At 43.0% G+C, this 15,091-nt stretch overlaps 1 protein-coding gene across 1 annotated transcript in view; it reads left to right on the forward strand.

Moving 5' to 3' along the window:
* Positions 1–15,091, forward strand: part of LOC144503618 (dynein axonemal heavy chain 11-like) — a 383,758-nt gene that overhangs the window by 188,700 nt on the left and 179,967 nt on the right. Inside the window, exons 45-49 of the mRNA XM_078228239.1 lie at positions 2,940–3,113; positions 5,759–5,963; positions 6,845–7,010; positions 10,230–10,332; positions 14,731–14,970. Of these exons, the coding sequence (XP_078084365.1) occupies positions 2,940–3,113; positions 5,759–5,963; positions 6,845–7,010; positions 10,230–10,332; positions 14,731–14,970 (888 nt within the window). The remainder of the gene's footprint in view (positions 1–2,939; positions 3,114–5,758; positions 5,964–6,844; positions 7,011–10,229; positions 10,333–14,730; positions 14,971–15,091) is intronic.

Raw genomic sequence — 15,091 nt, forward strand, 5'->3', positions numbered from 1 at the left:
TAACCATGGGAGGTTACCCGTTGCCAGAAGGTTGTAGTGGGGGCTTCTCCCATGATTAAGTGGGCGTGGCTGACTGTTTTCCTGCCATGACAGGCCGCATTAAATCCTGCTCATTGATACTGCAACCAGTTTTCAAAGGAACCGCAAAGGGTTTCTTGCTAACATTGTGGAAATTAATTCTGCCTTGGTATTGATTTTAGGTATTTTTACAATCCATTGGATTATCCTGTTTGCCTGAGAACTGGTTTAGGAATGTAAAATTGAGATTTTTAGATTTAAAATGTTCAATTGGGCAGCACGGTGGCACAGTGGTTAGCACTGCTGCCTCACAGCGCCAGGAACCCAGGTTCAATTCCAGCCCGTCTGTGTGGAGTTTGCCCATTCTCCCTGTTCCTGCGCGGATTTCCTCCGGGTGCTCCGGTTTCCTCCAACATTCCAAAGACGTGTGGGTTAAGTTGATTGGCTATGTTAAATTGACCCTAGTGTCAGGGGATTAGCAGGGTACACATGTGAGGTTGCGGGAATAGGGCCTGGGTGGGATTGTGGTCGATGCAGACTGGATGGGCTGAATGGCTTCTTTTTGCACTGTAGGGATTCTATGGAACTATAATGTGGGAGATATGAAATTCTACACTTGCATTCAGGCAAAGTGAAACTTGTCTTCAGAACTATTCATTTATAGAGAAAAGAGGATAATTTTCTTCAACTTCTTTTTGCAAAGGAGTATATTAAAATGATCAGATGAGGATCATCACTGGACTATTAATCCAGAAACTCAGCTAATGTTCTGGGGACCCGGGTTCGAATACGACAACGTCAAATGGTGGAATTTGAATTCAATAAAAAATATCTGGAATTAAGAATCTACTGACGATCATAAAACCATTGTTGATTGTCAGAAAAACCCATCTGCTTCACTAATGTCCTTTAGGGAAGTAAATCTGCCATTCTTTTCTGGTCTGGCCTACATGTGATTCCAGAGCCACAGCAATGTCGTTGACTCTCAACTGCCCTCAGGCAACTCAGGATGAACAATAACTGTTGGCCATCAGCAATGTCCATTTCCCACAAATGAATAAAAAAGGAATTGTGCGTTAATAACAGAATCTGATGAATTTCTCTCCATGCCTAATTGCCCTTCTGCATTCTGCCCTTGAAGTCAAGTGAATGGGAAATCTTCCACCATCTATTAATGGAAATCACCCAACATGAAGTTCCCAAAGACCCTAGAGCAACAGAAGATGAGCCCTTGGGGTCTTCATAATGGCAGGAATGCCCAACATCCCAGAAGGTGATACGTCACACACCATCTGAAATGGTGCCTGATACATCAACATGAAGTGTGACCACTTTCACTGCATTACACAAGTTACTTCGAGATTTTTGGATAGCATGTACAGGGATGGATTTGTCTCTGGGCTTGTTTTTGCACCCACACTTCGTGGTGTGAAGACAGCATGTACTTAAACCAAGAGGCTCAGGAATTGCCCCGTGGGCCTCGACTACAGATTGGAGGTGCCAGTCGTGCCAATGCAGGCAGCTTTACCCACGAGAAAGATCATTTTCAGGCTGATTGTTTTGTTGCCAGTAGCTCTTGGATAAGTTCTGAATGGAAGTGGGGTGGGGAGGCGAGTGGCATTAGGGAGTAGTGCGGGGCTGGTTTCCAGGACTGTGAAGTTGGGGAAAGCACACTTGACTCCACAGAAAGATATTGTTCCAAAAATAAATCTTCACTGCATTTTGCCACCTCAGGGACTGTTGAAGGATCTCCAGAAAAGTAGGCCCATCCAAGCAACACTCAAATCCTATTGCTGCTAATTCAGCATGATTATGTGTGTGCAAATTCAAGGCAGTGATTTTGATAAAATTTCTTGCATGTGCATTTTAAGCTAACTTATGGTTTCAATACATATTTCAAATTGATATTGTTATTGGCATTGAATGTGTATTGGCAGTGACCTAGGCAGTTATACTGGGAACACACCCAATAGTGCTCTCCAGTGCTGCCCCTATCACAAGATGCTGGATCAGTGGGAATGCAACTTCTCAGTACACACAACGGAGGTACCCATGCCACCAAGGTGAATCTCAGACATCTGTCAGCCACATAAACCACAAATAGCTGTTTGTAGTCAACTGCTTGGTACATGAGTGCCTGGTTCCCCACCTGGTGAAATGTTCCTTCCGCTCTTTAAATGTCCTGTGTGAGAGAGTGAATATTTTTCTAAATTTTTAACTGAACAGTTCTTCCAAAGTCCAAGGTCCATCGGCAGTCCAAGGTTCCGCCCGCTCTCTTCATTTGCAACCTTCTCCCATGGGGCCTACTTGTCCTCTTGTAGACCAGTGCAACTCACCACATTTGGGGTACTATCCTTAAACCTTGCCCAGAGGCAAACTGAAATTATGGGAGTATCAACTCCAAACATAGGGCACCCTTGCTCCTGGTCACACCCTGTCTAATTCTAGACTCTGTATTTCATAGAATAGAATCATAGAATTACCACAGTGCAAAAGGAGACCATTTGGCCCATCGAGCCTGCACCAACAACAATCTCACCCAAGCCTTATTCCTGTAACATCCCCGTATTCCTGTATTGACCCTGCTAGTCCTCTTGACACTAACGGGCAATTTAGCATGGTCAATTTAGCATAGCCAATCAACCTAACCTGCACACCGGTGGTGTGGATGGGTTCTGCTCCAGACCAGGCCTCCTGGAATCTCCCAGAAAAAGCTGGCATCAGGATTGCCTGAGTCCTGGCTCATATTCAGGGCCTTTTGCTGCACTTCTGCCAATTTGGAGCTTCTGTTCTTTTAGATTATTCTGCATTGCAGAAATCCTGATCAAATCCATTTATAGAATCATGTAAAGATAGTGGCTTTTGAGTCGTAGATTAGGCTGTATGAAACAATAAAGGTGATTGTTGATTATCTTTTTCAGCTGGTTGATTATCGCGTTGAGTTCAGTCATTGGTGGTGTAAAGAAATGAAAGCTGTTAAACTTCCATCCCAGGGAACTGTCTTTGATTATTACCTTGATCCTGAAACCAAAAAGTTTATTCCTTGGTCTGAAAAGATACCAGCATTTGAAATGGAAGCAGATAACCCTCTACAAGTAAGTATCCTCTACCTTATTTAGTTGGAAAGAAAATAAAAAGCTGGAAATGCCAAAAATCTCAAAATAGAAAATAATGGATTTACACCGTGGATCCATCGGCAGCTGAAAAGAGAAAAGGGTGATTAACATTTCAGATGTGAAATTTCTCATCAATTTCCCTTCATTATCAAAGAGAAATTATTTGTGGGCAGCACCATGGCACAGTGGTTAGCACTGCTGCCTCATAGCGCCAGGGACCTTCGTTCAATTCCGGCCTCGGGTCACTGTCTGTTAAGGAGTTTGCACTTTACTCCGGGTGATCCAGTTTCCTCTCACAGTCCAAAGATGTGTGGGTTAGGTTGAATGGCCATGCTAAATTGACCCTAGTGTCGGGGGATTAGCAGGGTAGATGTGTGGGGTTACGGGTTAGGGCCTGGGTGGGATTGTGGTCGGTACAGACTAGATAGGCCAAATGGTTTCCTTCTGCACTATAGGGATTCTATTCTATGAAGTTGCCCATTTCTTGTCTGCGTAGAGTCATCTGTTGTTGGAAGCTGGCTGTGGAGTCTAATTGTAGACCTGCATAGCTTTCCACTGTGTGGGCAAAGATGAATTGTCTGATTTTGTTGGCACTGCCAGGTCTTCCTAGTAGAGAGCATTGCAGATTCAAAACTAAATGTGAAATTTTAGATATTGAAGGATATATAATAAAGACACATAAACCTTCATTTTCTAAATGCTAAGACCCACAAACCCTCAGTCTGTGGGCATAACTTGAAAAATTGAAGCCTGGCCTCGTGACCTATTTGAAGGGGATCCAATTTGCAGTTGCTCATTTGGGGACAAAAACCTGACTGTGGACAAGGGCAACCTAATTTCAATATTGAAATCCCTTCAGTAAAGGTCCTATACTGATGCTTTGAGGCTAAATCATGTGCCCAGTAAAAAGGCACACGAGTGTCTAAGGACTTAACTTCAAGATGCATTTACTGCATTTCCTCCCTCTTGTTCTGCAATTTGCTTTCATGTATTAGTTAGTTTATATCACCTTGTTTATTTTTTTTTCCTTGCCAGTGCTTTGCTTCATTATTTTTGATACTGTTACTGACTTTGAAAGTGTTTTGTACAAAGAATTAAGAAAGAGGGGTTTGAGAAGGGCCAAAGTTCCAAATTCTCTTGTACTTTGGTCACACTTGTCACAGTCTGGGGACCTGTGATCACCATGGTCCCATCAGTGCCTGCATTTACACTCCCAAGTCCTTTATAACCACTTGGAGCTGTCATTCAGACCACTTGGAGCTGTCATTCAGACAACTTCCTTGCCTCCCAATGTGATAATGATAGATTGTGGAAGCAGTCAGGCAACACTAATATTATAGTGATAACCCCCTGGCTTATCTCAACAAACATTTTTGAAATTGCAAACGCTGATTTTTTTTCAACTGAGTGAGGCAGGTTGGTTTTCTTCAAAATTTAAAGAGCAGGGGAAAGTTTTGGCCCAAATGTCGGCAGTGCTCACATGCATAACGCAAATGACAAGAGTTGAGACAATAATGAGAGAGGGCAGCCAGCTTCACTGCCAGGTATTTTATGTGATACCAATGCGAGCATCAGTGCTCTTTATTTCAACTCCAAAGCAATTCTGCTCAATTATTGTTCACATGGTATCACACAAATATTATGCACACTGTGATCAGGCAAGAAATTCCTGATCCTAACTTGAGAATCGTATGCAAGACTTTATATTTTAGGAAAATTGCCACTCAATCTAAGCTGTCCACTCTGTCCAACATAGTTAATTAATTATTCATAATGGTCTAGCTCTGATTTATGATCATCATTATTCCATTTGATTCTGTAGGGTCTTGCAGCCTTCCTGCAGAGGTGGGCCAAAAAAAAGAGGGCTGAGTGCCACCTCCAATTAAAAGTACACCTGGCAGTTACACGGAGCATGGAAAATTGCACACAAAAATAATGCCACTTCTGCTGTCATTGTTTGTGGATCATTGTTTGTGGATGTATATAATCAATTAGTACACTGTTGAAAATCTATTTACACCTTGTTCGACAAGGGGTAACATTTTCATGTACTTTTTCAACAGAATTAATAGTGTAAAAGAGTGAGTCCTCGTAAGTTCAGTAATTTTCAATTGATTGGAGACTGACGGACCCCCAGCATGAAGAAGTGTCAGGTCACTGACAGCAACTTCTAGATTTAAGCATTTAACTGCACATGTGCAGACTTCAGAGGTTGCTGTCAGTTTCAGAGGAGCATTTGATGACAAATGCTGAAAGTTTTGGCATAATTACTACCACACCGTTTGGGCCAGTCTGCAAATGAGCTGACCTTGCATTATTGTTCAGATTAGTGAATACACTGTAGGTATGGAGAAGGCCAACAGTTCTGCCCCATTATGGGTTGCAGCATTGGTCGTAGCATCTTCTGCAGCATAGGAGGAGTGGCCTAGAAATGTACCATTCTCCAAGCAGCTGTTCCAGGACCTATCCTACTTGACAACTTTCTCCTGGTGGTACTACCCATTGGAATATTTAACACTGTTATTAAATTGGATAAACTATGGCATTGGTCAGGAATTATTGAAGTTCCGCATTGATGCTTTTATTAATCTGACATTATAAATATTGCTCTTTGTTCGTTGTAGACAATCCTAGTCCCTACAGCTGAGAGCACCCAATTACAATACTTTGTAGATTTGTTGCTGGAGAAAGGGAAGCCAGTTATGCTTGTGGGAAGTGCAGGAGTTGGCAAAACCATCCTAGTGCAAGACCGACTTGCTAATCTGCCAGAAGACTACATGGTGTCCAAAGTGCCTTTCAACTACTACACCTCTTCAGTGATGTTACAACGTAAGTTATTGGTGTTTCATGGACTATTTTGCAACTCATACTGATCTCTAGTGAAACCTCCTGAGATCATCTCCATTCAGAATACAGATTTTTTTAAAAATTGCTATTAACGTGAGTTTAGATTGAGTCATTCTCAGTCCTGGCTATGTGGGAGAATTCCTGCACATCTTAATTAATTATGGAGCCTATTCCCACCCCACCCCGCCCCCATCAAGTGAGATGGGGCATCACCATGAAGTTCCAGCCTTTCGAGGAACCCGGTTCCACATTGCAATTGTGTTCCAATCGTGGAAGTGGGATCCATCTGGTGGTTCATGTTAGAACTGTGGGCTGGACACCTCGAACAAAAGGTTTGGTGTAAATTATTTGTATGTAGGTCCACACTAAGGGGACACTGGGTACTGATCTCAGTTCCTTTACAGAGGAGGGGGGGTTGTAGGAACACCAGGCCTCTCGTCCAGAACTGGCAAGTGGCATGACTTTCCAGCCTTTTATAATTGGCAGATACCCAAGATAGAGCCCAGTGACACAGATGTCCATCAATAGAATACACAGGATCTCAGGAAGATCACCCCACCGACCCGATGAACTTCGGGCAGGTCAGTGATGGAAAACTGCCATCACCCCCAAGGATGTTTGGCCCCTAAATTGTTTTTGTTTGTAACTAATTACTTGAACCTCAGCAAATTGTATTTTCTACCCATAAAAATTAATCGATGGAAAATCCTGCAGAACCCAGATTGCATCTGGATATTCCCAATATGTCTTTCTATTTGAATGCACATTCATCAATTCTATGCTAATCTGTAAGACCTGTTTATTAACTTCCAATAGTCTGCTAATTACAGTTACATGTTTTTATTTTTGTAAATACAAATCAGGTGTTCTTGAGAAGTCTCTTGAGAAAAAGGCTGGTCGCAATTATGGACCGCCTGGAAATAAGAAGCTAATTTATTTCATTGATGACATGAATATGCCAGAGGTAGACGCTTATGGAACAGTTCAGCCTCACACACTCATCCGCCAGAGCATTGACTACAAGCACTGGTAAGCCTAACATTACACATACAGTGTATGATGAGCGCCCAGCCCACAGTTGAGATATTAATTACATATAAATTGATTCTTTCATGCAGAGTGCTCCTAACTGTTTTAGTACATAAAACAGGAAAAAGAAACCTTTTTACTGAAGTCTAGGATTCTGTAGTAAGGACAAAAGACTTGTATTTGTATAATATCTGTTGTGTCACAGAACATAGCAAAGCAGTTATGATCATGTTGTGAAATGCTGTCACTATTGAGTAGGTAAATGCTGGAGCCAATTTGTATTCAGTAAACTTTCACAAACAACATTGAGATGATTGACGAAATTATTTGTTTTAATGGTGTTGGTTGCGGGATGAGCCAGACATCAGGAAATCTCTCTGCTTATCATTGAAAAAGTGATATGAGATTTTGTACGTTCATTTGATTAGATAGCGGAACCTCTGTTTTACATCCAAGAGATGGCACCTCTAGCAAGCAGCATTCTCATACTGCACAAAACTATCCGCTTAGTTTAAGTCTTGTAGTGGGGCTTGAGTCATAGCCTTCTGTTTCAGAGGTGAGAATGCTGCATGAACAAATATAATGTGCAGTTTTGCAAATCCCTATCAATGCTGACTTCAAATTTGAGTCACAGATTCTGGAAGGGTTGTAGCTACAGGCCTAGTATGAGTGGAATCAGTTTTTATCTTCTAGAAATGTGGGTCATGTAAAGTCCTCTAACTATCAAATACCTAATACCACACTGAACTATTTCAACCTGTCTATTATTTTCTACATTCTGACAAATAAAGACAAATTTGAGGCTACATTACTGAATTCTAGTAATTTTGTGTCAGAGTACAAGTTTGAGAGTTTTTTAGTTATCTCGATAAAGAGCTAATATTCAATTGGGGGCATTGCCAAGGTTGAAGATTAGGAGAGAAAATTAAATAAATCCGATAATAATTAAATGTTCTCGAGTTGATGCGTGGATTTTGACTGGCTGACCCTGCCCATTGATGGGCGGAGCAAGCCTGTAAAGTCGTGCGAGAGCCGGGAAATCAGGATCACGTCCGATTTCTTGGCTCTCACGATCTTACGACAGCCAGATTTCCGGTCAGGTCAACGTCTCACTGGAAATGGGCTGAATAAATTATTCAAATGAATTTTAATGTTGATTTGCATGGCATTAGCGAGCCCAGGACGCAATTGTCCGGGCTCACTTGTCTTTATGGCCTCGTTGGGAGGGGTTCTGTCCGGCGAGGAACACACCTGCTCCCCATGAGCGGGGAACAGTTGTGTTGCCCTTGTCGGTAGAGCCGGAGGCCATTGAGGCACCCCCGGGCAGGCTGAAGGCACGGTGGGGTGCCCCTTGGACAATGCCAGCCTGGCACCTCTGTAATGCCCACCTGGCAGTGTCGCAGAATGGGGCCTATGGGGTGGGCCTTATAGGAGGTGAAGACTATGGGATTGGGGCTTAAAAGGGCAGCCCGATCAGGAAAAGAAGAGGGGCCCGTTGCCAGTCTGTAGGTGATCAGATCGGAGGGGGGAGGGAGGCCACTGCGCACTCTGCCTGCTATTGGATGGGGGGGCCTGTTGCCACTCTGCAAGCAATCTGTATGGGGAGGGAGGGGGGCCTGCTCTGCATCACGATTGTTGGAAGAGGGTGTGATTGGTCTGGGCAGTGGGGACTGCATTTCAGGCAAAGTGCAGCTAACGATTAGCCACAGGCCCCCGCAATTGCAGAGTGGGGGAATTTGTTGAGGCTGCCTGCAGCAGCAGGGGCCTGACATCGCTCTCTTTGTTTGTCAGACCTCTGCTGTTGCTATTGTGGACACAGAGATCTTCACATGCACAGTAGCCCCCTCTGCAGGCCAGCTGATGAATTAAGCACAGCCCACTGCCTGCAGCAGCTAAAAATAGTCCAGACCATTTGGTGGTTAGAAGGGCCATCTGTTAGATGATGATTTTTTGTTCGTTTTTGTTAGAAGTATTTTTTGCCCTTTAATGGTATTCCTTTACCCTCATGGAGTTGGGGTTGGGGGCCGGGGTAGGGAGGGGGGGTGCAGGATGAGAGATGTCTATGCTTCTGCAATCTGTGATATGGTTTTTCTGGTTTTGTTTATTTTGAAGATTGTTTCATTTAATTATTTGTTTATTCCAACACAGTGAAATTTAAAAAAAATTGCAATGGCTCTCTCCAATAGAAGAACAACCTTCTGAATTTGCCCTGGTGTGTCATTTATTATAAAATGCACAGACGATCATTTGAAATTGTTAGATCCGAGTTTAGAATACCAACTGTATTTTCCAAGTCTAAAAGAGTCCTGATTTTTATATATTTTATCAACAGATTGAGCATTTAAAGCACTGCTACGGTTCAGCGTGGAAACAACAGAAAACTATTTTGTTTATTTTTAGTAGGGATAGGGAGTTTCTTTCATATCCACTAATTAGAAAGAAAAAATGAAGAAGGTGCAGTAGTAAGTCATGTCTTAATGCAAGTCATAATTGTTGAATTACCTTGGCAGTATAATTATAGTGGTGTTCGCACCTCAGATCTTTGTGTCAGCTGCTCGTGCATAAGAACGGACTTTGGACACTTGCATATGTTTTACTTGCATATAAATGAGAACTTACATATACAAAAGTGGTTTCAATTCCAGCAAAAAACAGAAACATAAATAAGAAAAAAATACAGTACTTCATACAAAAGCAGATTTTGCATTTATTAACGTTTTCTAAATATGGATTCATTGTAAATAGTGGGAACAATAAACCACTTGTGCCGCGATTGATAGTTTTAGACTCTAATCCAAGCTTCATCTTTTTAAAATTGAAGAACCTGTTGTAACACAGCAGTGATTCACCAAAGCAGTGTGTGAATGTGTACAGAATGTGATTTTATTTTGCATGTTTGCGAAGACAAATACAACAGCATTGTATAAAAAAGAAATCCTATTCAGCTAACTGAGTTGTCATGAAACAATACAAGGGTTCTTGTTAAATACGAGGGGTGGGGACATCGGACTTTGGCGGTCGCACATTTCTATGATGTAAAATAAATTGGGGAGAGTTGAAGGGTGGGCTGCTGATTTATTGTCACCCATTTTGATACTACTGCCTAAGACCCATTTAACCCCAAGATAATTCTCGTCACTCTTTCTTATTGTTCATGTTTTATCAATTTGGTCAGGTTCTTGATTCTGTTCTCCACTTTTCATATTTAACAATGATCAGGTATGATCGGCAGAAGTTAACCTTGAAGGAAATCCACAACTGCCAATATATCAGCTGCATGAATCCAACAGCAGGAAGCTTCACCATCAATCCTCGGCTTCAGGTAAAGAAAAGTCATGAGCTAGCGAGGAAAGGTTGTTTTTAAGTTTATTTATTATTGTCACATGTAGGCTTACGTTAAAACTGCAATGAAGTTACTGTGAAAATCCCCTAGTCGCCCCACTCCGGCGCCTGTTTGGGTACACTGAGGGAGAATTTAGAATGACCAATGCACCTAACCAGCACATCTTTCGGACTGTGGAAGGAAACCAGAGCATCCGGAGGAAACCCACGCAGACACAGGGAGAACGTGCAGATTCCGCACAGAGAGTGACCCAAGCCGGAAATCGAACCCAGGCCCTAGCGCTGTGAGGCAACAGTGCTACCCACTGTGCCACCGGGTCTATGGAAGGCAGATTTTAGTCCTTCATTTTGGTATGAGTGATAACAATTCCAGGATTATGGGTTCTCATTTCTCTAGTCCAAGGTTCTGCCAACAGCCCTAAAGTGACAATTGCCTGAACTAGTAATTAAATGGGTTTACATTAGTGTGTTTGAACCTCATTTAGTATAGTTTACTCACCACATGTATCTGAAAAGACTGAGGCCCCCTTGTGGGTCAGGAGCCCGGAGTCAGGACAATTCTTGACTCTGCAAATCCGAACCAGGAGAATGTGCCCCTGAAGGTCAGATTTTAGGTTAGTGGGGACAGGTGAAAACGGAAGTCGAGGCAGGTGAAGCTGGGGAGAGTTTGGAGGCTGTCAGGTGTGGACGCGGGCTGAAATGGTGGCCAGCCTCAGTATACCGGTACTTTGTCGAAGCTATGAAAACAAGTCATAAAACAAAAAAGCAGCTCTCCAGCCATCACCCCTCAAATCAGTCCACACATGCACACGCCTCAGGCCCTATCCATACCAACCCATGCCACCTTATACCCCATCACCCGCCAACTGTGTTAATCCCTTATCAACACCATGCTAACCTTTGCCCCTCCACCCGCCCTTTAAAACCCCAATGTCAACTTACTGCCAGCACATGCAAATCAATGCCATTCACCCATCATCCTTTGTACTTGCACCGACTATAGCAACTCACCCAGCATCCACCATGGGCAGTTCTCAGGGCCTATGCTAAGATTAAACAAAGTTAAGTGTCTACTGATGCATTCACTATTTCAAAAGAGAGCATATAATTTATAGAAACCATTTCACCATATTTAAATTCCTTTAATCCCTCATGAGGAAAAGCATTGGAATTTACAGGGGTTGATCTTACCAAAAGAATTCGAAGTCCAGGACAAGCATGAAATCGGGAGAGCTTCTGACCTGTTTTTTGTGCGAGTTCAAATCCAGGATCTTATCCACTGAGTGCAGGAAACAATGGGCTAAACTATTCCTCATCTGTAAGGGAAGGGGGCTTAAATCACCAGTAAGCCTGCTTTGGCAGCAGAAGGTGCCATTGCGCATGTGCAGACCTCTGAGGCTGCACAGGTGCAATGGCAACCAGCAGATGCAGCCAGCCTCAACCCAGTCCCCGCCTCTCCATAGTTATTGTGTCTGATTGTGAGCCCTGTGCCCCTCACCGCCCGGACTGGTGGCTCCCACCCCCACCGATCACCTGCAGAGTGGCAACCTGGCCCCCCTCCCTTCCTCACCGATCACCTGCAGAGCTGCAGCGGGCCACCCACTCCCTACCTGATCAGCCTGCCTCCCCAGTCTGGCCCTGCACCCATAGGCCGTACCCCCTCAGGCCCTGCCCCTGGCACTGACAGGCTGGCAGTGCTAGGCTGACACTGCTCAAGGGGCAACTCCCCCTTGCCCTCGACCTGCCGGAGGAACCTCAGTGGCCTCTGGTTCTACTAGAGAGGCCATCACAACTGGCCCACGTTGCTGGGGACCAGCTGTGATTCTTGCCAGAGAGGACCTCTTCCGGCAAGGCCACACAGGCAAGTGAGCCTGGACGATAGTGTTCCAGGCTTGCTAATTCCATTTAAATTAAATGCAAATTAAATTAAAATCATTTATTCAACCTCTCGCTGGAAATGGGCGGGAGGCTGATTGCGCCAGATATCCGGTGGCAGTAAGATCACGAGAGGCGAGAAATCGGGATTGGACCTGATTTCTCGATTCTCGCACGATCTTACCAGCTCGCCCTGCCCATCAGCTGCCAGGGTGCAACAGTAAGATCACCCCCGTAGTCCCACTTCAGAAGAGTTTACAACCATTTGGAGCTGTCATTAAACTGTGAATTAATAGGCACCCTACTGTGATGATGAAAGTTTGTTGAATCAGTCAGTAGCACTAATCCTGTAATGTTAACCCACAGTCTTATGTCAGCAGACAGCGTGAAAAAGCAAGCACTTTTTTTTACACCGCAGACAGTTTTCTTTCAAATATTTAAAGGAGAGCTGATTTAAATGTCTTGATAACTTCTTCTTGACAGCCTCTTGACAGTTCCAGTGGATCTGATCATTTCAATGAACCTATCAATTTGAACTGGCAGTTCCAATTAACTTGACAATTCCAATGAGTTTGTACACTTTTCCCATACATTTGTGTCTACTTTTAACAATCTCAAATGGCAGCTTACTTCTTTCAAAGGACATGTCTCTTCCCACAAAGGTGCCCTGGGACCATATCCAAAAGAACACCTAATCTCTCTAACTCTCCAAAGGACTCCGTGGCTTTAGATATTGTCCTACCCTGTCTGAAGCACACAGGCTGTGTTTTGGATACCCCGCGATGGAAAATCAAACCTGATGGATGTGCAACTTGAACCTGCCTTAAATACCCCCCCACCCCCTATGAAAATGGAAGGTGCTGTGTTTGGAATGGGAATTCTGGATTCAGATCTCCACAGCCATTTTCATAATGATGGACACTGTCACTCTGAAAATTCAGACCTGAAGAAGCTTTCCTCCTATTTCAGTGAAGAAGCTATTTTAATATAACGTTTCTGTGATTGTACATTTCCTATCTGTCCATGACACGACTTGCACCATCCCTGCAGACGTCTTTGTCAGTCTTGCAACTGATTTACTGGAATTTGTTAAAACCAGAATTGTAATGAAGCAAAAACTCACAACTGCGTGGGAATTAAGTGTGCCAATGAACATATTGCAACCAATGATGAAAATGATTTCAAAAGTGCTTCCAATCAAAAATTGTCAGTTAACAGCAGCTAACAAGAAGTAGAGGGGAGCCAATCAAGTTAGTTCAATTTTGTTTTAAAATCTTTTTGTCTGATGTCTTGATTTCACAGTAAGTCAACAACTGAGTTAGGAAAATAAAAGACATTAAATAAACAGAGGAAATGGTTAGAGCATTATTATAAAATAGCTTTACAATAATTCAAGTACTCAGGGCCTCTTTAATTTTATATCCATCAAAACTAATCGGTGGGTAATTGTAGGTGAGCTCATGGATAATTGAACCGTATCCACTGATGACAAGCAAAGCTCTATGCCAGACTTGCAAATTCTTAAAATAAAAGCAAATTACTGTGGATGCTGGAATCTGAAACAAAAACAGGAAAATGCTGGAAATTTCTCAGCAGGTCTGCCAGCATCCGTGGGGAGAGAATAGAGCTAACATTTCAAATCCGGATGAGACCTGCTGAGATTTTCCAGCATTTTCTGTTTTTATTGCAAATTCTTAAGTTATTTGTATAGAGTTGTATGTTGTATGTTTGAATATTATATAGCTTTAGGCCTATGACTTTCTGTGAAGTCTAGAGATAGATTTTCAGGGCACAGAGACACAGAATCCTTTCATTTGGACCGAGGTCAACACTTTGGGAACATTCACTGTTGAGCCTGCCATACTCCGAGAGGGGATTCCCTCATTTTCACTTTCCCAGTGTGCACTCACGCCATGAGGCCCACAGTCCAAGTACCTGTCATTGTAGGGGTGCTGGGGGGAAATAATAGCAGAGGGGTATCTGCCATCCAGCTTGAGATGAGATTGAAGGCATTTTAAAGCACCTTTGCACAAGGGTCTAAATTAGTTTCACCGCCCACTTCTATCTTTGGGTATATAGCCTGAACCACCAGATGGATTCCAGTATCCCTTGCCTTGCCAGGTGCGTGCAGAGCTCAGGCTGAAAGTGCAGGAATTCCAAAGGGAGTCTCTTCTCCAGTTTGCACTTTCTCTGATTTGTACCAGAGATTCTAGCTCAAACAAGGCCCACCAGCTACTTGCTGCTAGGACCAAGATTCAATACATCCAACTTAGTGTGAAAGTGTGCAGTAAAGCTCTGTTAATACTGTGGGCCCAAGAGTCTCCAGCAGTGTTACTGGTTGGGATGAGTTTTCAAGCTTTTTAAAAATTCTCAATGGACTTTTGACTGATGTGAGGCCTCCGTTATAGTAGACAGCTGATGTGTGATTGAATCACATAACTCATGGGACACCATCTTGATATTCTAACAGAATTGATTTTATTTTCATTTTTCTCCCTTCTAGAGACATTTTACAGTGTTTGCAGTAAATTTTCCTTCAGCCGATTCCATGGAGATGATCTACAGCAAAATTCTAAGTTTTCATTTTCAGCATTTAAATTTTGCAGCATCAATAGTAAAGACCACTCCAGCTGTGGTCCAAGCAGCCATCTGGCTTCAACAAAAACTGACCCATATATTCTTGCCAACAGCCATTAAATTCCACTACATTTTTAACCTTCGCGACCTCTCCAATATTTTTCAGGTGAGTCAGGTTGCAGATAATATAGCTGCAACTCGTTTTATTTTATTTCCAGTGGAGGGAATTATTTGACTGGTTTCTGCAATTTTCTAGAATTAATTCCTATTTTAGCATGCAATGAAAA

The sequence above is a fragment of the Mustelus asterias genome, chromosome 2, assembly GCF_964213995.1.
Source record: "Mustelus asterias chromosome 2, sMusAst1.hap1.1, whole genome shotgun sequence".
Classification (NCBI taxonomy): domain Eukaryota; kingdom Metazoa; phylum Chordata; class Chondrichthyes; order Carcharhiniformes; family Triakidae; genus Mustelus; species Mustelus asterias.